We start from the raw sequence: 24,010 nt of genomic DNA, 5'->3' as shown, positions 1-24,010 counted from the left end.
GGCTGATGCCTGGGGAATATTCTAAGTTAAGGAATTCGTAGCTAGATAGTCTCTGCCACATAAGGCATTACCAAAGGTATGTAACTTGTTCTTGGGGTTCACAAAACCCATGGCATACGTCTTTAAATTTTGTTTTTGTTACTCTCTTTTTTCCTGTGCCTTCAGTAAAGTATTGTACTCAACGGGGGGGGGGGGATCTCAGTTATATTGTAGTTTTTGCGTTGATTAACATTAAGATTTCAGTGATTTTTCAGTTTTGTTTGCTGAAATAGATCTTATAACTGGTTTTTGTCAGTGATGCATATTTCTAATAGAATTTTAATTATTTATTGGCCCTGTCACCCCACCCCCTAAACAATGGAAACATAATCAAATACATGTTTTCTTTGGATTGCAGTGACCACTGTATTTCTTGGTTTCTTTCTAGGAATATCTCTTTGGGTGGGGTTGCTCAAAACAGCCCACATACAACCGGAAGGCTAGAGATTCCAGAATCACGAGATCTACCAAAACCACTCTCCACCTCTAGTGCTATATTTCCGTAAGTTAAATGTAAATGTAAATGTATAGGAATTTTATATAGCAAAAAAATCACCGAGCGGTTTCTAAGCGCTTGCTTAGGGAACCCGTCCTGGTATTCCCCTGTGAGATAACCCCGGCAGGGTATCCGGAAGGTGAAAGCCAGGCATCCCGCTGCGAGGGGCCGTTGTGGAGATTAAGCAAGCTATTGCCCAGAGTCGCAGAGTGTAAACTCGTGAATCGAGTAGGCACCGGAGCGAGAATTGTCGAGTCCATGGACATTTTAGGACTCAAGACCCCGCCGAGCCGGGAATTGAACCCTGGTCCCGGGCTGACCTCTGCTTCCAGGTCTGCCTCCTCTAACCAGTGAGCCACACTTCTCCACCAGAAAACAGTGTGATTAATAAGAATGCAGAGATTGACCTACTTCTGAGCTGTATTTAGAGTTGGATAACCAACACAAAGGCCATGATTGAGAGTTTGTTGGAATTTAGGTGCTTTTCATCGTACCAGATAAATATCGATACCCTGGGGTACATTATTTATTTGATGTGATAAATATCTATTACATTTTTCTGGGGATAGCATACAGATTTTGGTGCTATTGCACCAAAATCCACATTGTATGGTAAATACTGTACACTTTTGCCACAATTTCTGGCATTAGCTACCAATATAGATCCTAGAGCCTACTCAAAAGACAAGATTACAACTCTTTAGTGCCTAGCTGCGTTGCTAACCACTGCAGCGCCTGGGGTCTCAGTTTCCTTTATTGATACCATTCATTTTAAGGTGGCTACTCTTCTACTTCTGCCCCTCCAAGTCAGACCAGTCATTAAGATGATTAATTTTTGTAATTGTCTCGGTAGCTTCACTAGAATAAAAGTTGTTCCATGTATATTATATTATTTCACTAACATCTTTATTAGGACAGTGTGTCCTATTACTGACAGTGAAATATGCCACCAGACGTTTGAGCTGTCAGTGTCACCAATACTATTTCATTAGGATTGACAAGAACTTTGTCTGCTTTCATTTCTATATATCCTAATGCCACAATATTACACAAAATATTTGTTCCAGGTCACAATGAAGGACACTATCTTACCAAAGTAATTAACAGTAGATGTAGCACAAATCAGGTTCCCTCTTTGGGTCATCCAGATACAGTAATATATCATTATCATATAGAAAAAGATTGCTTAATGCAATAGATGTTGCTGTCTTTGTAGTGTGGTCTCTACAAATACACCAAGCCAGTGGGTCGGTCACTAAGGAAAATAATGGAGGATTGGGACAATCTTGCTGTGTACCCATAAGAAATTGGATTATTTGGGGTGGGTGAATACCCACCTCAGGGAATAATCACAACTCCTGTCAGAGTGAACACTCATGAAAGTCACTAAATAAACTTGATTTCAGCCACCCGGTGGACATGGCTCAGAGCTGACACTCAACAATGTATTTAGTACCAAAACAGTAAAATCCCAAACCGAATTAGACAAATAGAGTAAAGTTGCTTCTCGTCAGCAGAGCAGTTGTAGGAAGGGCCTCTTGTAGCTTGATGTATCACTGTAGCTTGAACAGGTCAGCCTTATGAACCTTGGGAGTCCACTTCTTTGTCCTGGGTACATGAGGGAGAAGGTCTAGGTCTTCAGGGGTCCTCACATGTCTATGCAGTAGGTCCAGACCTCTTTGTTGTTCCTCAGGCCAGCAGTGTTGTGAAGTGGGTGCCTATAGATGCCACATACATGCCTGGTACTAACTAGAGTTTGGGAAGGACTCCTGAGCATACCGTAACCAATAGATTAAACAGTCCTGGGGCCAACCCATTTTCAAAATGGCAAAAATCTCCAGCCTCACTAAACTTTGGTGGGGAGTTACTGTGTGTGTTTTGTGTGCTGTGGTAATCATAGTGTCCACCCGCATTTAATACTAAAATCCAGTTTGAAGGAGCCATTGGACCCCCACTATACATATACAGCTGTCTGGTAGAATAAATGCAGGGTTTTCCAGCAACCACTCAGTGATTACACAAGACAGTCTTGAGATCCTATTTTCTACCTTTCAAATGTGCCCCCAATGTTATACATAAACCCAAGAGACCTTTCAAGCAGGATTTGACTCTCCAGCAGGATTGGACACTGTAGTGTCAACTAGGATACCCGCAGCTCGACCCTGCATATTCTGTGTGATTCGGAGTAGTCATCTGCCCATTCAGTTCAGCCTATTGTTTGCTCCTGGCATGCATTTCACATCTTTTTCACATGTGGTCAAACGCTTATTACTGGTGTCAGAAGTTGGAGAGCAAATGCAAATTAGCCTCCAGGAACTTAAGGCAGGGAAAAGGTGGCTTTCTAAAAGTTACTTTTTCTTACTATTTATTAAAAATCCAACTTTGCTATTGAATTGCACATATCAAAAACATCAGCAGCAGTACCATCAACAAGCTGGGAAAAGCTGTTCTAGGGGAGGATTCAAATCACGAGTAAAAGGTAGAGGAATGCCTGCAAGGCACCTCTACCTCCAAGTTGTGACTTACTTTCCATTCCCCTGATCATACAACACCTGTCCGGGGAAAGCTACAACAGTTCCACCATTTGTGGCCAGAAGTAACATAAGACCGGTGAATTCTGGACATTATCCACGATAGGGTAATGCCTAGAACTAAAAAGTCACCCACCAAACATTCCTCCTCACAAACAAATCCTAAACCTTCAGCATGTACACCTTGTCAAAGAAGAAGTAAAAGCTCTGCTGCTAAAGGGGCCATAGAGCATCAAACACACTTGAAGGCAAAGGGGTATAGTCCCAATTTTTTAAATACCCAAACAAGATGGAGCGTTAATACCAATACTAGATCTAAGAGTCCTCAAACTACACATCTTATAAAAAAACACTTCCACATAGTGACACTACAAGATGTGATACCACCACTACTACTAAAAGTTGACCTCATGACAGCACTACATCTGAAAAGCGCTTATTTTCATATACCAATTACCACTGCACATCGCCTATATCTCCAGTTTGTGGTAAATGGTCGTCATTCCAAGTTCAAAGTATTACCATTCGGGTTAACAGCCCCAAGGGTTTTCACAAAATGTCCAACTGTAGTAACAGCTGATTTAGGAAGACACAACATACATGTATTTCCATACCTAGACGATTGGCTGATCAAGAGTTCAAACAAACAGAAGTGCCTGCAAAACACACAGGCAACCATCAATCTGCTACACAAACTGGGATTTACAATAAATGCAACAAAGTCCCATTTACAACCGCTTCAGATTCAGCCATATTTGGGAGTGATACTCTGATATCAGCCAAAGCTTACCCCATTGCTCGGAGGGTTCTCACTCTCCAGAACTAACTGGCTCTTTTTCAGCCACATCAACACCTAACAGTCAGGGCAGGGATGTGCCATCTTGGAATGTTGGCCTCTTGTACAGCAATATTTTCATATACCATACCACACATGCACATTACAAGAGTTTCTAGCATCTCAATGTCAACAAGCGGAGGGCAGTTTGGAGGATCTAGTGTTGGTTTCACCCAGGGTCCATCAATCTTTAAAGTGGTGGATCGCATAAAATACCCTGAAGGGCAGATCTTTCCTGGACCCTATTCCACAATTGACTATAAAAACAAGATGCATCACTCATGGGTTGGGGATCATACATGGAGGACATCACAGTACAGGGGAAGTGGACTGTTCACCAACAAACATTCCACTTCAAATTCTAGAACTGATAGCCATACAGATGGCTTTCAAAGGTTTCCTCCCTGATATGGCAGGGAAGAATGTCCTTCACTACAGCTGTCTCAAATAGCACAGGCCATCTGGCATTGGGCTATTCTTCACCACATTTACCTCCTATCAGAATATCTTCCATGGGAGGACAATTCAGTAGCAGCCTTACAACGCTGGACGTAGTAACATGTCCACGAATGGGAACTCCAACCACAATTCCTACACAAGTACTTCCAGCATTGGGAAACACCAGGAATAGACTTATTCACCAGAAAAGAAAGTGCAAAATGCCTAAACTTCGCCTCCAGGCACCGCCATCTACAGTCCAAGGGCAATGGTCTGTGGATGAATTGGTCAAGGATATTTGCATACTCTTTTCCACCCCTCCCACTCATTCCATATCTGGTCGGGAAACTCATGTAAAAATCACTCAAGATGATCCTTATAGCTCCAACCTGGGCACAACCACACCGATTCACACCATTATGAGAGCTGTCCCTTTAGTACATCGTGAGAAGCTTCCCAACATACCAGATGTTCTTAGCCACAGCAAGGGCAGGGTCAGTCACCCAGACCCTTAACAACTGAACCTAGCAGTCTGGGTCCTGAAGGCATAGAGTTTGCATATTTACAGCTGCCTCTAGAATGCGTGGGCATTCATAGAGAAGCAAGGCGGCCAACACCAAGAGCATGTTATGCAGCCAAATAGAAACAATTTGCACATTATTGTATTGCTCAGAACAGAAACGCATATTTGTATTATTACAGTATTATATGAATGTTCAACAGCAACTACTATCCTACAACACTACATCCTCACTCGCCAAAATGGACGGGTAAAAAATGGACAATGTAACAAATTAGCCGTTGGACATGCGTTTTATCTTGAGGAGATGGACTCAACGTCACCCCAGCATTAAAAAGGCTGTCTCAAGGAAAACTATGTAAGGTCGCTATGAATAGATGCTAACAGTGTAAGTAACATACTCCTTAAGTGAGCTTGGATTCAGTTCTGAATAGTAGTTGGTAAACATCTTACTGATATCCTTTTGCACTTTTGTAATTTCACCTTCCTGCCCCTTCAGTGGCATCGCTCGTTGTAGTTTAGAGTCCAGCTGGATCGGAAGGGCAAAAATGCAGGCCAATTTGTCACCCTCCACATGTGTCCTGGCTGTGTATTTGTAAAAGTCAAGGCAACAGAGTCTATCTGTTAGCAACACTTGTCGCCACCTGTACTGCATCTTACCTTTGATTGACCCGCATTGCCCAGTTTCTTTATTTAAACCATCCTTGGTGTAATGTAATTGATGCTTGCTATGCATTGTAAATGGTACCTGATGAATTTCAGATGTTACAACATATATATATACGCACATACATTTTTGTGAGGTGACCCTCTTCCCAACCCCTTTTTGTCTGTTTTTTGGTGTGGGGAGGGAACACCAACCTCGGCCTGTATTTTTTTCCCAAATTCACAGACCTTCTTTTACCTCTACCTAAAATCACCCTTACCTCCCTCTTTAACCAACCCTGAACCCTAAAATCACCCTTGCCTTCCTTCACCTCTACCCACACTTTAACCCTAAAATCACGTTAACCCCCTTTACCTCTACCCTCACCTAACCCCCCCCCCCCCCCCACCCGTTTTTTGTTGTTGTGTTAAAGACCATTTCACTGTCTTCTTACTTGCATGGGAAAGTATAGTAAGGGAAAGGATGTGTGGTAAAGGTAATAAGCTATAATATATACTTACCTGTGGGGTAAAGGCAGTGGGTAAAAGAAACATTGCGAACCGGATAATAGAGCCATAAGGGTGCCCTGAACATTTCCAGTCCCAACGTGGAGTTTTTGCAAATAAGTGTTAAATCACTAACCATAACTTAATGGTATGCTGTATTTTAGTGCAGACCCTAAAAGTTTCACAAAATAAATTATTTGCCTTAGTTTTCCTTGGAACTTGTAAGTACAGATTATGTTGATAAATCACAATTTCCAATACAGAGCCCGCCCATAGGCACAGGAGCCTTTCTACTTTTTTATTTCAGGACTATGTGAAATCAAGAAATAGTAAAAATAAATTATTTTCAGTACAGCCCTTAACAAACCTTTATCAAGAAATGTCCTCCCAAAATCAAGGTATAGAACAGAAGCTTTTAGCTTCTTGTAGTTTTTATTGAGTTATTTACACGCACAAACGATACTTTGTTGCTTACAATATAAAAAAGTGTTTCTGGATGTCATTATCAAAAGGTAGCATCTCTTTAATTGTGACTTTACAGGAGAAGACTTTTCACGTTTTTAAGGAAGGATCCTGTGGATTGTGTGTATAGTGTGATACATCAAATTACCTGTAACAGTAACGCATCATGAAGGTGATTTCATATTTTCTTATTGATTTTGTCAAAAAACAGAGAAATAAACAAGAGCATCATATTCTGACAGACTTTTAACCACTGTTTTGCCACCTTAGAATATTCCCAGGCGTCAGACTAGATCTGGAAAATCTTGCAGTATTTCTGCCAGCTGGTAGGTGGTGTCTGGTGGGTCAGCGTTGATGTCATCCATGTCGTAAGTGACGTGCGCAGTGCCTATATTGGCTCCACCCCATGCCCCAAAATCAGTTCATTTTTTTCTGTGCCAACAGCGTGGATCCAGAGAGCTACTGCGGTCCTTTTTTTCATTTACTAACTTTTTGTTAACTCTTTATTTTTTTTATTTTTTAGGTTTACTCCCAATGTGCTAGGAACATGTCTCAAAACAAACCCATGTGGTGTAAACCGTGTGAGGAATGTAACAGACAGATGTCTGTTTTTGACTCACTTAGCTTGTCTGTGGGGTCAGGCCACAACCCCAAGGCTTGCGTCAGATGCAAGTCCAGGATTTCGAAGGCGATTCACAAGCAAGCAATGAAGTTCCTTTTTTAAAAAAAAATATATTTATTGGTTATTTATGTATACACACAGCACAATACAAATACCATAACAAAAAAAGAAAAAGTACAATGATCCAGTAACAGCACAAAATCAAGTTAACCATGTTATGCAAAATCATATTAATAGCATCAACCATTAACCAAGCCCTCTTTCCAAACCAATATTGGACCCCATATTTTCTCTCCTAGATTCCTCCCTCTCCTTCCCTTCCTAGCATATATTCCTTTTTCTAAGTTATAAACCCCAAGGAGTGTAGACAACCACTGTTGCATTACTGGAGCTGTTTTATCTAGCCATGCTCTTGCTATCACAAGCCTATATACTGCCATCGAGACAAACAGAAATTCTTCATACAAGCTGTCTGTCTCCGCACTAACACCAAGTAGTATCAAGGGGAGGGGGGGGGGGGGGGGGGAGGGAGTGTAATATCAAGCCCAAGTGAACCAGCGAAAAATTCCTCAATGCCCTTGATAAGTGTGTGGAGCAGGGGGCAAGTAGCGAAGATATGTATACTGTCTGCCTCAAAAATATCACAGCGTGGGCATGTTGTCCCGGTGGTCCCTCCCCACTGCGCTATACGAGCCGGTGTGAAATATAGGGAGAATAATGTTTTATAGTGCTGAGATTGAAGCGAAGCAGAGCATAGAACTGACCGCCCCATGTCCAAGGAATTAAGAAATAAGGCTGCATCTATCTCCAACTTATTTGGCCATTTATCCCCATATTTTCCCAAGTCGTCCACCTTAGTCGCTACCAAGGCTGCATAAAAACTATGGATTGAGCACTCCCCCCTCCCCCCCCCCCTCTTTCAATAACTTCCAAGAAATTATTTTTTACCAAAACCAATAGCCCCACCTTTCCTTTTACACAAAAAGCTGCGCACCTGGAGATATTTAAAAAAACTACTTCTATTTAAATGAAATGTAGCTTCCAGGCTTGTAAATTGCTGCAGCGTCCCATCTGGGCCTAACAGGTCCCCGATTTTCACAATCCCTTTAGCAGCCCGTTCTGCCATAGTCACATCCGAAAAGATCAGTGGGGGTAAGGTTCTATTTTTATACAGCCTAGTATACCTGTTAAACCTTCCCAAGCCAAATTTCCTTGCAAAGGCGGACCAAATATTGTAGGCGGCTTTCACCGTCTCAAATCTTGTTCTCTTAAAATATGAGTAATCAGTACAATTAAGAAAACAGTTCTCCGTGTCAGGCCCAAGAATGGTTTCATACACTGCGGTAGAAGTTGATTTTATTTTATTTTTATTCCCGAATTATATCAGACCACAACCCCCTGAATCTCTCTATTAATTTAGTGGTGGCAGCCATCAGACAAAATATCTGGACATTTGAGAGAGCCCTCCTAAAAGATGACTGGTACATTAACCATATGAGTAAATGGATTAAGGATTTTTGGATAAATAACAGGGGAAGTACTGCCTCGGGTAACGCCTGGGATGCGTTTAAGGCTGGAGTTAGGGGGGAGACGCACAGTTATTCAATGCATAAGCAGAGCTCTGAGAGACGTAGGGTGGAGGAAATAGTGGAGAAGCTATCTAAGGAAGAGGAAGCACTCATCCTACTAATCCAGCAGGGTATGCCAATAGAACAGCATTTATTAAAAATGATTGCGTTAAAAACTGACGCAATAGAGGATATTGCTAGCAAGACCGCAGCCAAATATGTAGTTAAGAAAGAACAGGCCTTCGAACTAAGTGAAAGGGTTGGTCATATATTGGCAGTCCGCACTAGGCAGCTAGCTTCAGCGGGGGAAATTAAGGGTATCCTGGTTGGACAGGGGAGGTTAATATCTGATATATCTGATCCACAGGGTGTTCGGGAGGTGTTTAGAAAATTTTATTTTGAGCTTTATGGTATACGCGAGGGTGGTCTGAGATTAAGGAATATCTTAAGTATAATGTAGCGCCGGAATTGCTAGAGGAGGATAAAGCAACTTTAGAATCCCCTATTAATGCGGAGGAACTGATTGCAGCTTTAACGGAGCTCCCTCCAGCCAAAGCAGCAGGTCCAGACCAGATACCTGTGGAATTTTATAAGGTTTTTCAGAAGGAGCTGTTGTTGGACCTATTAAACATAGTTGTGCAAGCACAGAAAGGACAATCAATTCCAAATTCATTGGGGGGGGGGGGGGGGGGGGGGTGCGGAAGTCATAGTAATTAAAAAAAAAAGGGAAGCCTGCTACAGCTCCCGGGTCCTACAGGCCTATTAAATTAATAAACGCCGATTCCAAGGTGTATTCAAACATTTTGGCAAAAAGATTGGCTAGGGTAATAGAGGGCATGGTTAGTAATATTCAGCACGGGTTCATTCCAGGTAAGGGTACCACCCAACACATTAGGCAGGTTTTAACATTGTTTGACGCCGCGGAGGTCCCAGGGGACCCTATTGCTGCCTTGTTTCTAGACGCAGAGAAGGCGTTTGATAGGTTCTCCTGGGACTATTTATGGGAAGTGATGAGGTGGTATGGCCTAGGGGATGGCTACATTCAAGCAATCCAGGCGTTTTATAGGGAACCGACAGCCCGGATTAGGATCAACAGAGGTCTTACCACCCCGGTATTTATTTTGAGGGGAACTAGGCAGGGGTGTCCGTCATCACCGCTGTTGTTCGCATTGTATATGGACCCTTTTTTGCGCAAACTAGAAAGGAATCCAAATATTCCAGCAGTAAGCTTTAACAGTAGGCAGTTTAAAACATTCACATATGCGGATGATGTACCAATAGTTACTCCTAGCCCCGCAACAGCCATTAATGAGATAGAAGCGGAGGCAAGAACATTTGGGGGAATCTCAGGATATGGGCTTAACAGTAACAAGACTCAAATAGTCATAAATTCATTTGTTGTGTGTGATGATCCCTGTGTAGTGAGTGCCGCTGTCTACCTGGGAGTGGAGATTTCCTCGGATTTAAATAGGGTAGTGGAAAGAAATTTGATACCTCTTATGGCTAAGGTTAGTGCAGATTTGGTTAAGATGAATAATCTCCATCTCGCCCTGGTAGGTTGCACGAATGTAATTAAGATGTTGATTCTTCCTAAGTTTTTATATGTATTTAGGGCAATTCCGCTGTTTTTTGAGGGAAAATGGTTTAATAAACTTGAGGCCCTCCTGAATAGGTTTATCTGGGCGCATGGGAAAACCAGGAGAGCGTATAGATTTATGTCTTTACCTAGAGGTAGAGGAGGATGGGGGGGCCCGGATTTTAGATTATATTATTGGACTGCAGCGTTAGTTTATGCAGGGATTGCTTGGTGGGGGGGGGGGGGGGGGGGGGGGGGGGGCTCAGACCAGAGAATAAAATCAAGCAATGAAGTTCCTAGTGGCGTGGAAGAAGGCCCACTCCAATCCCTGTCCGGAGTGAGATCTCGGGCCAGCTCTTTGAGCTGATCCCATGGACGATCATCATCCTGCTCCAAGTTGTCATCGGAAAAGTCCAAGTAGTTTTTAAAGCATTCTTTGATTTCTAGCAAGTGCTGTTCTTCTAGGGCTGCTCCCACAGTCTACCCACGAAGCTGGTGACCTGGTACGCTCCATGATTCCCAGAGTTCCCTGATGCTGAAGGAGCTCTACAATGTCATGCACTCCATCTTTAGGCCAACGGCTCCATCTGACATGCCTTTGGGCCCTGCCTAATTACTGTTGGTGGGTTTACCCACGACGCCAACCGGGCCCTCTGGATCCACACTCGAATCCGCATTCCTGCTCCCAGCCCGACCAATGTTGCCCTCTGTGCCACTGACGCTGCTTGAAGAGGAATCCATTCTTCTCTCTGACTCTAAGACAGCACCAGCTAAATGCATTTTGACACCTGCGCCTTCCAGTCGAGGGCAACCCACCCTAAACTTGCTGGCCCTGGATAGACCCTCTTTTCATGAAATGGGGAGTGATGAAGGTTACTCCTGCCAGAGGATGCTACCTGCCAGGAAAAAAGCTGGTATGAGGAGCTGTGTGACGCCAGTGGCCTGGACAGCTCGCTAGACTCTGACCTGCTTTTTGATTCGGGTCCTGCCACCGAAGAAGGCACATCGTTTGTGGTAGTGCAGCCGGCAGGGCAGGAGCAGTCCTTGACCTACAACTACACTCCATTGAGATCAAGATGAACATCCTGACAGGCGGTAAGCTCCGCTGTACCCCTGTTGTCATTAAATGAGGCTCTCACAGTTGTACTCCTGAAGGCCTGGGTCAAACCCTGCATGGGCTCCCGTACACTAAATTATTGCATGACAGAATCGCACCTGTAGACCAAGGCTTCCTCTCTCAGCATCCCTCTCCTGAGATCCTGGTGGTGCAGGCCTCGACAGCCAAGGTCAGCCTTAGCGCATTCCCTACTATTCCTCCAGATTGGGAATCCAAGAGGTTGGATGCTTTTTGGGAAGCAAATCTCCTCTTCCACAGGCTGGCATTGTGGTAATTGAACACAGCATGTATCTTGGACTGGTACACCCACGCCTTGTGAGATTTGGTTGAGCAGCTGCTGCCCATGCTTCCTGAAGAGGCCAGAGACATTCTGAACCAGGCACTGATTGATGGCTGGGGCTCAGTGAAGTTCAGCATTTGGTGTGGACTGGACACCACTGACTCACTAAGCAGGGCAATAGTCTCTACATTGGCACTCCAAAGCCATGCCATAAGATCCACTGGGTTTTCAGGGAATGTCGAGTTGTCTCTTATACACATGCCCTTTTACTCCCGCCTATTTGGTGACACTCTGTTGAGATTCGAGCACTTCAAGTAGAGCTGGGTCACTGCCTGTTCCTGGCTTTTCATTGGGTTCTCAGGCAATAGTCCTTTTGCCTCCACCAAGGCCACTGATGGGGATTATGTGAGCATCTGCAAGATCAACTGTATCCCCCAGGCCAGCAAGCTTCCTAGTCCTTTCATGGCCGGGGATGTAGATCCCACAGAAGACACTAGATTCACACCCAACGTACCATCCAGTCCGTTGCCCTCGCAGCTACGCAGCCTCCAAACCTCTTTAATCAGTCTTCAGAGAAGCACCCCCATCCCTTTGGTGACAGGATCAGGCACCACCTTCGTCGATGGCAAGCAATAATCTCCGACAAATTGGTGATCCAAATCGTGCAGTAGAGTTACAGCCTTCCATTTCTGGAAATCTCACCTACTTTGCCACTTTCTGTAGAATGGCTGAAGAAGGACCATCTATTTTTACTCCGTCAGGTAGTGCAGACTCTGCTGGTCAAAAGGTCCATTGAGAGGGTACCAGCTTCAGAAGAAGTACATGGTTATTCCTGCTACTGAAAAAGAACTAGATCTCTGCCCTCAAAACGCCTTTCTATAGTAGGAGAAATTCAAGGTGCTCACCTTGGTTCAGGGTCTACCTGCCATTGACCTCGAATACTGGATGGTTGCGCTGGATGTTCAGATGCCTTTTTCCACATTCCCGTCTTGCAGGCCCACAGGCATTACCTGCTGTTCATTGCAGGACTCAACCATTTTTAGTTGGATGTGCTTCCATTTGGCCTCCCCAGCTCCCACCGGGTTTTCGCAAGAGCAATGGTGGTGGCTGCAGCACACATTAGGAGGTCAAGGGTACAAGTCGATGACTGACTCTTGGAGGTGGGCTCACCCCAGGTAGTCGTCACCCACCTCCAGACTACAGTAAACCTCTGTATCTGTTGGGATTCACTTTAAACATATAGAAGTCACACCTGACTTCTTCTCAGGCGCTCCCTTTCATCTGAGCCATTCTGGACACACAGCTGTTCCGTACCTACCATCTAGAGTGGAGAGTCCAGGACATTTAAGCTGTGATCTGGATGTTTCAACCTCCGTCCTGGATTTTGATGAGACTGACTAGGAGTCTGCTGGGTCTGATGGCCACCTGCATCCTGCTGGTGAAACACTTTCAGTGGCATATGCAGGCTCTACAGTGTGATCTAAAGCCCCAGTGGGCAGAGCCCCAGGGGGAATCTCTCAGACCTGGTCCAGATTTCAGAGGAAACTGCAAAAGATCTGCAGTGGTGGTTGACAGACCGTAAATGGATTACAGGCAGATCCCTCGCCTTTCCCCACCTGAAGCGGACGGTGGTGACCGATGCATCACTTCTGGGTTGGTGCAGCCACTGGGAGAGGTGGAGATCAGGGGACTTGGGTCTTTTGCGTAACCTAAGCTCCATATCAATCTTCTGTAGCTAAGGGCTATCAGCTTGGCATTGAAGACCTTCCTCTCATCCTTCGAGGGAAGTTGATTTTCAGTGTTGACAGACAACGCCTTCAGCAATGTGGTATTGCAACAAGCAGGTCCGGGTGGGGTTGTGGATCCTGTGCCAAGAAGCTCTGCACCTCTGGACTTGACTGGAGCACCAGGACATCTTGCTGGTTGTTCAGCACCTGCAGGCGCAAGGTCTCTTCTGACAATGGGGATAATCTCAGCTCAATTTATTCATGACCACCGATAACACGCAATGTCAGCATTACTGCATGTTGGAATTTCCATATCGCCCCTTGCTCGGAGACTTGTTCTATTTAAACTGGTACGTTCCTGCAATGGGTTCTCAAGAAGATCGTGACCGACTGGGCCCAAGTTACCTTAGTGGTTCTAGAATGGGAAAGGAGAGTTTGATATCCTGCATACCTGAGCATGAGCATCCGTCCCTTGATCAGGCTGCCCTTTTGTGAGAATATTTTGTTGCAACAGGGCAGGATTTTGCACTCTAACCTTCACTCACTCCACCTTCAGTGAGTGGCAGCAATTTCATTTTTGGATCTTCCTCCTGAGATCTGTGATGTCATCTTGGTAACCAGGCGTCTCACAACAAAAACTGTATACACCTGCCATTGGGACAAATTTGTGGCTTGGTGTTCCTCCCGTCACGTTGATCCACTTTCTACCCCCTTGTTAGAGGTGCTGTTATTGGGGCACATTTCCTTAGGGGGTTGCAATATTTGATCCATGCTATCCCTTTTGTCATGCCCCAATGTGACGAAGTCTGACTCTGACTTCCCTTATAAGTTCCACATTTTAAGCACCTTCATAGCTGTCCTCTGTGGCTACTGGCCCTTAATTCAGTATTCTTGATGGCTATTGCATCAGCTAGGAGGGTCAGTGAACATCAAGCTATTACGGCCACAGCTCCATACACCAGCTTCTACCCAGAGAAACTGATTCTTCGAACTTGTGTCTCCTTTCTAACGAAGGTGATAACTCCTTTCCAAGTTGGCTAAAGTATCACACTACCAATGTTTTTCACCCTACCTCATCCTTCTTAGGAAGAGGAGAGGCTTTATTGTTTAGAACCAGAAAGAGCCCTCTCTTTTCATCAATTGCGCAAAAGAACACCTGGTCGACAATCAGCTGTTCATTAGGTTACAGAAACGCAAAAAGGCAAGGTGGTGCAGAAGTAGACCAGTGGACCAATTCTTCATGGATTGTTCTCTGAATCAAATTCTTATACACACTAGTTTAGAAGCAGCCTCCTGAGGGCTTGCATGCCCATATAACCTTGGGCCAAAGCCGCTTCTACTGCATTAGCACTCAGGGTACCTGTCCTGGACATCTGCCAAGCTCTCAAATAGGTGTCACTCCACACGTTCATGAAGCCCTACTGTGTGGACTGTTTGGCCAGTCAGGACAGGCATTTGATCCTTTCCATTCTTAAGGACTTCCTGGTTTGAGCTGTTGCAGACCCACCTCCGGGGATGTATTGCTTTGGTATCTAGAAGAGGAATCTGTGGTTAGAAGTCTCGAGCAGTAGAGCAAGTTACTTAACTTTGGTAGACTTTTTCTAGTAGTTATCTAATTGCAAATTCCTCATGGCCAGGATGATGAATTACAGCGACAAAGAAACCATACTCCGCACGACTCGATCAACAGGCCCAATTCAATACGAAAGTACAAGCATCTATCTCTTCTCGGACTACATCATCACAGTCCAGCATCTCAGAGCTTTTTTCTTAGGAGTAAAGAGGAAGCTCTGACAAGTTGGCCTCAAATACTCATTGTTATTCCCTGCCAAGCTGAAGGTCATGGTGTACAACTCCAGCTATTTTTTCACTGAACCAACGGACGCCGGGGACTGGGTAGAGTAGTGTCGGTACGACGCACCAATCCCACCTTCGATGTCATTTAGACTCCAGGCAGACAGGCCCGGTAGGAAAGGCAGATGCTTGAACCGCGACAATTGAGCCACCCGCACAGTCAGAGGACCAATCCCAGGCAATAGCGACCACAACTTCCTGGTGGGTGGAGCGGTGCTCCCTGGTGCCTTAGGCCACCAACTATGCACTTTCTGAGATGGACCCATGCATCTTTATGGCTAGTGCTGCATCCTTGGTCCTCCCAGATGTCACCTCGCAGACAGCGGACTACATAATATGAATTTCTAGTAGTCCTCATGGGCTGTAACTTGTACTGATTATCTCCCAAACCTACATCTGACATGCTCACTAGGCGCATTCATCAGCAGTGATGCTATATAGAGGTCCATCATTTTTCCATTATCATTAAAGGCAGTTTGAGCATAAATGGAATTGGGGGCCGCACTTCCAGCACGGATTCCCAATTTCTTTTGTCTTATTGACTTTTAACTGTATAAATGGTTTGGCTGTCCTTTCTTCACCTTGCTCTCATAGGCACTCGTAATGATGCTTTGTATAGCATGAACATTTATTCCGCATGAAGCTCTATTATGGTTCCAGCTAGGTGGTCCATTCCGATATCTGGCTGGAGAAATACACCTGCAAGGGAGAATAGATACCCCAGCAATACCAACCCCGGTGGTGGGTCTGTGAACAAGATCACACCAGAAAGTCATGAAGAACAGTACGGCCAAAGAAGCAGTCTCTCCGGACTGGACTGTCAAGGCAGTAATGCTTGGTAAACGCGTGCAGGGAAGCCCACGTAGCTGCCTGACAAATTTCGTGCAAGGGAACACCGCATCCCAAGGCAGTAGTGGCTGCCGTTGCCCTGATAGAATGGGCATGCAGCCCCACAGGAGGCTCCTTCTTAGCCAAGGAGTAACAGGCTTTGATGCAGAGAACAACCCACGAGAGATGGTCCGTTTGTGCACAGCCCGACCTTTTTTTGGTGCCCACGTAGCCAACAAAGAGCTGGTCATCCACCCGGAACTGTTGTGTGCGCTTCAGATAGAACAAGAGCGCACGTTTTGGGTCCAGACAGTGGAGCCTCTCTTCCTCTTTCAAAGGAGGCGGAAAGAAGGTGGGAAAAGTGATGGTCTGCCCGATGTGGAACGTCGTGACAACCTTTAGCAAAAAAGGACGGGTCCTGAGAGCCACCTTAGATTAAACCTTGGGTGCTATAGGAGTTTAACAAGCACTCAAGAAGTAATACACACCTATATTTTGCCACTCTACTTCATATACAATAAGGGTGCTTGCAAAGTTCAGGGGAGGAAAACACCCAACTCCTCCCTGCGTAATCCAATGATTAGGCACACTCGAGAAAAACACAAATTGAAGCACTCCACTTATAATAGCTAAAAATTAGCTCAGTTCATATGAAAACATCCAAGAGAATTTTTCATGAGGATTATCTTCTTTTATTCTTTGTGTCCACATCCAATCCCAACCAACGCGTTTCGCCGAGGTTAATTACACCTATCGGCTTTGTCAGGGCTGGAAATAATACAAAACAATGCACTCTTACCATTATGTACATTTTCCATAAATTTAAAGATGGATAGAGCCCCACACGGCCCATGAGAAAACCTGTGTCCACATTTTCTAAAGTGAGTAAATGCATCTCAAATCATTTACATCTTACTTCAACAATAAATTAAAATTCATGTCAACATATTTCAGTGAATATACAAAGGCCTCCTACACCTCATTGGTGAATTTTGAACAGAAAACATTTTCATGCAAATTGTAAGTGAAAAAACCTCTTGTGAAATTGCTCCATTGGTCCATTATAACCCTAAATCCAACATATTTGTTGTCACAATGTTTTACCTTGTCTTCTATATGGGTCTGCCTATAAGGAGAAACATATCCTTACTTTTAAGTTATGGCATGAGGGAGGATTTAGAACAGCCTCAGTCATTTCTTCCACATCACTATTTTTATCAAATAAAGTTTCCATACCTCAAGTCTTTAGGGAGGGTGCTTGTTAAATGTTATTTAGTGCAATTTCCTTGGTTGAAGTGAATATTTTCCTTGTACTTTTGGTTTCTAAAAAATAATACACAACTATATGTAAAGCCATGTATTGTCACCTCTATTAACCTTATTCTAAACCTTCACATCAATCTCCATTTTCAGCTATTAAAATTCTCACCTGCACTTCTATCAAAAGCATTCCACTCGTTTTTATAAGTTCCCAGTATTCACCTTTCCTGAAAGTAAAGGATCATAATTATGTCTAAGCCCATATACCGATGTTACTCTAGTACTACACGACTACTAGTCTTTAAATATATTACGAGTTGTAATACCTTCAGTTTCGCTATGTTGCCGGTTTTTCACCTTTATTCAATCCGCCGCCCTCGTTATTCTGCACCCGCTCCCTGTTGATTCAAAGCATTTCATTACTAAAGCGTAAAGCCTACTAGCTTGTAAACTTATATGCAATCTTTGACGGCGCTTACCTTCCTCTCTATCTCAGCGTCCCGTGTACAGGCGGCACCATCAGCCCGCCTCGCGCCCGTTAAGTGGCGTTCATTACCATAAAAACGGACTACCTCTGTAGAACCTTGAGCGCCATCTTTGAGTGGGAAACGTTTACTTCACATTTACACTCGTAATGTTAGGGAAGATACTAACCCTTCTATATTAATGATCCCTTTTATTTGTAAAGGATACGATTTTAAACTTGACGTTTCCATTCTAAATCTCGGGAAGATACTAATCCTTCTATAATAGTGATCCTTATACAATTTTGTATAATACTCTTATATTTCAAATGGTACCGATGCCATATTCATCTGGGTTACTAAGTTATAATCCGAATTTAACCATATATGTATATTGATCCCAAGAAAAATTATCTCTCATTGTAGATTTGAAGTCATTTCCTTTTAAAAAAAAATACAAATGACTCATCCTAATGACCACTATAAATGCTACTAATATTCATACAACCCCAAGTGGGATATGTGAAGTTTCATTTTGTTACATCATTATTTATATATGTCCACAGAGACACTCCGTAAAATAACTCCAATACTAACCTGATAATTATGGTACTATTCTCAGCTTTCATCAAATATAATAGTTTTGATGAAGTAACACATTTCAGACCAGTATTGTTTTATCCCTCTAGACCCTTATAGATACTAGTCACCGAGAAAGAATTCCAACTCCCGATCAAAATTTAGGCCGTCCTCCACAGCCCGCAGTTTCATAATCCATCTTGCCTCCTGCCGCCTTAATTTCAGTTCTCTGTTTCTCCCTCTTGGGTCAATGCAAACATGATCTATCCCATAAAATAAGAACTAACATAACCTCTAGCACAAAATATGTGATTTATATCATTGAGTGCAAATGTCTAAAGATATATGTGGGCAGCACAATTCGCATGTTTAAGGACAGGGTGAGTGAACACCTGAGAGCGGTAAAAAATAATGACATGTGATACCCAATAGCAGAACATGTACATACATGTAGTAAGCAGGATCAAAGTAAAAGCTTTAAATTTTATGGGATAGATCATGTTTGCATTGACCCAAGAGGGGGAAACAGAGAACTGAAATTAAGGCGGCAGGAGGCCAGATGGATTATGAAACTGCGGGCTGTGGAGGACGGCCTAAATTTTGATCAGGAGTTGGAATTCTTTCTCGGTGACTAGTATCTATAAGGGTCTAGAGTGATAAAACAATACTGGTCTGAAATGTGTTACTTCATCAAAACTATTATATTTGATGAAAGCTGAGAATAGTACCATAATTATCAGGTTAGTATTGGAGTTATTTTACGGAGTGTCTCTGTAGACATATATAAATAATGATGTAACAAAATGAAACTTCACATATCCCACTTGGGGTTGTATGAATATTAGTAGCATTTATAGTGGTCATTAGGATGAGTCATTTGTATTTTTTTTAGAAGGAAATGACTTCAAATCTACAATGAGAGAATTTTTCTTGGGATCAATATACATATATGGTTAAATTCGGATTATAACTTAGTAACCCAGATGAATATGGCATCGGTACCATTTGAAATATAAGAGTATTATACAAAATTGTATAAGGATCACTATTATAAAAGGATTAGTATCTTCCCGAGATTTAGAATGGAAACGTCAAGTTTAAAATCGTATCCTTTACAAATAAAAGGGATCATTAATATAGAAGGGTTAGTATCTTCCCTAACATTACGAGTGTAAACGTGAAGTAAACGTTTCCCACTCAAAGATGGCGCTCAAGGTTCTACAGAGGTAGTCCGTTTTTTATGGTAATGAACGCCACTTAACGGGCGCGAGGCGGGCTGATGGTGCCGCCTGTACACGGGACGCCGCGATAGAGAGGAAGGTAAGCGCCCGTCAAAGATTGCATATAAGTTTACAAGCTAGTAGGCTTTACGCTTTAGTAATGAAATGCTTTGAATCAACAGGGAGCGGGTGCAGAATACGAGGGCGGCGGATTGAATAAAGGTGAAAAACCGGCAACATAGCGAAACTGAAGGTATTACAACTCGTAATATATTTAAAGACTAGTAGTCGTGTAGTACTAGAGTAACATCGGTATATGGGCTTAGACATAATTATGATCCTTTACTTTCAGGAAAGGTGAATACTGGGAACTTATAAAAACGAGTGGAATGCTTTTGATGCTGTTGATAGAAGTGCAGGTGAGAATTTTAATAGCTGAAAATGGAGATTGATGTGAAGGTTTAGAATAAGGTTAATAGAGGTGACAATACATGGCTTTACATATAGTTGTTTATTATTTTTTAGAAACCATGAGTACAAGGAAAATATTCACCTCGACCAAGGAAATTGCACTAAATAACATTTAACAAGCACCCTCCCTAAAGACTTGAGGTATGGAAACTTTATTTGATAAAAATAGTGATGTGGAAAAAAATGACTGAGGCTGTTCTAAATCCTCCCTCATGCCATAACTTAAAAGTAAGGATATGTTTCTCCTTATAGGCAGACCCATATAGAAGACAAGGTAAAACATTGTGACAACAAATATGTTGGATTTAGGGTTATAATGGACCAATGGAGCAATTTCACAAGAGGTTTTTTCACTTACAATTTGCATGAAAATGTTTTCTGTTCAAAATTCACCAATGAGGTGTAGGAGGCCTTTGTATATTCACTGAAATATGTTGACATGAATTTTAATTTATTATTGAAGTAAGCTGTAAATGATTTGAGATGCATTTACTCACTTTAGAAAATATGGACACAGGTTTTCTCATGGGCCGTGTGGGGCTCTATCCATCTTTAAATTTATGGAATATGTACATAATGGTAAGAGTGCATTGTTTTGTATTATTTCCAGCCCTGACGAAGCCGATAGGTGTAATTAACCTCGGCGAAACGCGTTGGTTGGGATTGGATGTGGACACAAAGAATAATAGAAGATAATCCTCATGAAAAATTCTCTTGGATGTTTTCATATGAACTGAGCTAATTTTTAGCTATTATAAGTGGAGTGCTTCAATTTTTGTTTTTCCTGAGAGCCACCTTGTCCGGATGAACAGAAAGTAAAGGAGCTTTAGAAGAAAGAGCCTGGAGCTCACTCACTCTTCTGGCAGAGGTGATAGATAGCAACCAGGAAAGCTGTCTTGAGAGTAAGGAGACTCAAAGGACAGTTACGAAGGGGCTCGAAGGGAGCGCACATCAGATACGTCAAGACAAGGTTTAAGTCCCATTGAGGCATGATGAAAAGCACTGGAGGAAATGTGTGTGTAATGCCTTTTAGGAAACGGTTAACAACTGGGGACTTAAAAAGAGAAGGCTGATCTGAAAGCTGTAGAAAGGCGGAGATGGCTGAAAGAAAACCTTTGATAGTGCCCCGAGCAGAGCCCTGCTGGGCCAAAGCAAGAAGAAACAGAAGGACTTCAGAAAGAGCGGCAGAAAGGGGATCCACAAACTTAGCTGTGCACCATGCCACAAACCTGTTCCACCTGCAGGCGTATACCGTTTTAGTGGAGGGACGCTTGGCTGCCAGAATGACATCACAGACTTCGGGAGGAAGATTGAAAGCTGTCAACTGTCCCCGCTCAATCTCCACGCATGGAGGTGGAGGCTGGACAGGTACGGTGGAGGAACATCCCCTGCTGCTGCGACAGAAGATCCTCCCGAAGAGGCAGTCTGATCAGGTGATCGATCGCCATGCTGAGTAGCTCGAGATAGCAGTATCTTTGTGCCGAATCTGGAGCCACAAGGATGACTTGGGCCCGGTGGCGCTGAACCTTCAGCACTCTGGGCAGAATTGGGAAAGGTGTACAACAGACCGCAACTCCACTTGTGACGAAAAGCGTAGCCGAGCGAGTGCCGCCTTGGAAATTCCAACGCGCAGAACTGATGATTTTGCGCGTTCTCTTCGGTGGCGAATAGATCTAACCGAGGCTCTCCCCACTGCTGAAAGAGACCTTGCGCCACGTCCAAGTTCAGACGCCATTCGTGATCCATCAAGCACCGGCGGCTAAGTTTGGCCGCTCTGGTGTACAGAGAACCTGCCAGGTGTTGAACCACCCAAGTAATGCCTTGATGTTCCAGCCATGTCCAGAGGCGCAGAGTCTCCTGACATAGGGTCCATGACCCCACTCTGGCCTGTTTATTGCAATACCACATGGCGGTTGTGATGTCCGAGAACTTCAGGCCCAGGAGCCCGAGGGACAACCTGACTGAAACCCGGGATAGAGGCTGAAAGATCGGAATCATAGCCTGAATATCCCGGACTCATTGCTCGGGAGGATAAACCCGAAACCGCCTCGATTCCAGAACCGCTCCAATGAAGGGGGGCTTCTGAGATGGACTTGGGTGCGACTTTGGAACATTCATGGAGAACCCCAGCAAATGCAGGAGGTCGGCCATAGTCTGAAGGTGGGTGGCGACTGCTTAGGGCGAGCCCGCCTTCAACAACCAGTCATTGAGGTAGGGGAAGACTGACACCCCTGACCTGCGCAGATGAGCTGCAACCACCGCCATCACTTTCGTGAACACCCGATGGGCGCTGGTAACTGAACTGAAAATGCTCCTGGCCTACCGTGAACCGCAGATAACACCGGTGGGCCGGCAGGACGGGGATGTGAAAATATGCGTCCTGCAAGTCTAACACTACCATCCAGTCTCCAGGGTCAGGCCAAGACCTGAGCCAGAGTCACCATCTTGAACTTCTCCTTCTGGAGGATGAGACGGACGTTCCTGAGGTCCAAGATGGGGCGCAAGTTCCCCTTGTCCTTCTTGGGGACCAGAAAGTAGTGAGAATAACAACCATGTCCTACTTCTGGCCCAGGAATGCGCTTGATGGCCCCCTTGGCCAAGAGGGCCATAACTTCCTGTTGGAGAAGCGCGAAGTGATCCCCCGACATGCTGTGGAACTGAGGCAGCATGACTGGAGGGGTAGTCTTGAAGGGAAGGGAGTAACCCCTCCTGACTAGCCGAAGCACCCACTTGACGGAAGTGACAGAACGCCAATGGGGGAGGTGATGTCGAATCCGGCCTCCCACCAGCATGGGGTGCGTCCCGAAACTCAGACTAGGAAGGTTTCGAGGCAGACACCGTGGGGGGCGAAGGTGGACTGACCCTCACGACGGCCCCCGGAGCTGCCATGGCCGCGCTGAGTTTGATTCTGCGTTGACTTTTGACTGAATGAGCGGGCAGGGGTGCCCCTTCCATGGCCACATAAGAAACGGACAGTTGACATGGCCGGGCGCGTGGCAGAAAGGCCCAAGGACTTGGCCATAGCCCGAGAGCCCTTAAAACGCTCCAACGCTGTCCGCCTTATCACCAAACAGGCGAGTGTCATCAAAGGGCATGTCCATGAGCGAGCTCTGGACGTCCGGGGAGAACCCAGTAGATCCCAACCAGGCGTGGTGACGAAGCGCCATAGTCTCGGAATTGCCCTACCAAGGAAGTCTGCGGTGTGTAGGCCACAACGAATGGTGAGTTTAGCCGCATCCTTACCCTCGGCCACAGCCTGGGACACCTCAGCTTGCACCTCTTCCTGGCACTGAGGTAAAACCTGAGCAACGGAATCCCACACTGCATGGGAATAGCGGCCCAACAGACATGCACTGTTCACCGACCGTAGCCCCAAGCTGGCCGAGAACAACCGCTTGCCGAACTGCTCCAGCCGTTTAGAGTCCTTATCCGGCAGAGCCGTAGGAAAGGCACTCTGGGATGTCGAAGCCTGAATGACCAGACTCTCGGGCATAGGATGAGTGGTCAGAAAGTCAGGGTCCCCGGGCGATGACTCCTGGCGACATTTTTATCCACCGGGGCCCCTGTGACCGTCCGGAACCAGGTGCCCCACAAGAAGTCCGTGAGGGCATCGTTAAATGGCTACAGTGGCTCCGATGAAGTGGACGCCGACTTGAGCACCTCAGTGAGGACATTAGTCTCGAGTGCCACCGTAGGGAGATCAAGGTTAAGGATCTAAGCTGCCCGACGGAGCACCACTGTGTACGAGGCACCTTCCTCCATAGTGGGCGGGGGAGAGGCAAACCCTGGATCCGAGGCGACGTCGAGACCACCAGTCTCCTCCAAGTCATCTGCCCAATCCTGCTCAGTCACACTGACGAGCAAGAGGGTCCTTGGACCCCTCCCAGTCGTCCTCTACCATGTGCGGTGCAGACCGCGGCGGCGGGCCAGGGTAAGGAACAAACACCGTCGGGAACGGCGCCCGCCGGGGT

The 24,010-nt window shown here is 44.8% G+C and overlaps 1 protein-coding gene across 1 annotated transcript in view; it reads left to right on the top strand.

Annotated features, from left to right (window-relative positions):
* Positions 1 to 24,010, top strand: part of EPB41L5 (erythrocyte membrane protein band 4.1 like 5) — a 1,452,967-nt gene that overhangs the window by 1,145,306 nt on the left and 283,651 nt on the right. Inside the window, exon 21 of the mRNA XM_086957110.1 lies at positions 428 to 541. Within this exon, the coding sequence (XP_086813236.1) occupies positions 428 to 541 (114 nt within the window). The remainder of the gene's footprint in view (positions 1 to 427; positions 542 to 24,010) is intronic.

This window comes from Lissotriton vulgaris, chromosome 2_1 (assembly GCF_964263255.1).
Source record: "Lissotriton vulgaris chromosome 2_1, aLisVul1.2, whole genome shotgun sequence".
NCBI classification, from domain to species: Eukaryota; Metazoa; Chordata; class Amphibia; order Caudata; family Salamandridae; genus Lissotriton; species Lissotriton vulgaris.
Note: the sequence above shows the minus strand (reverse complement) of the source record. Positions and strands in the feature narration are given on the sequence as shown.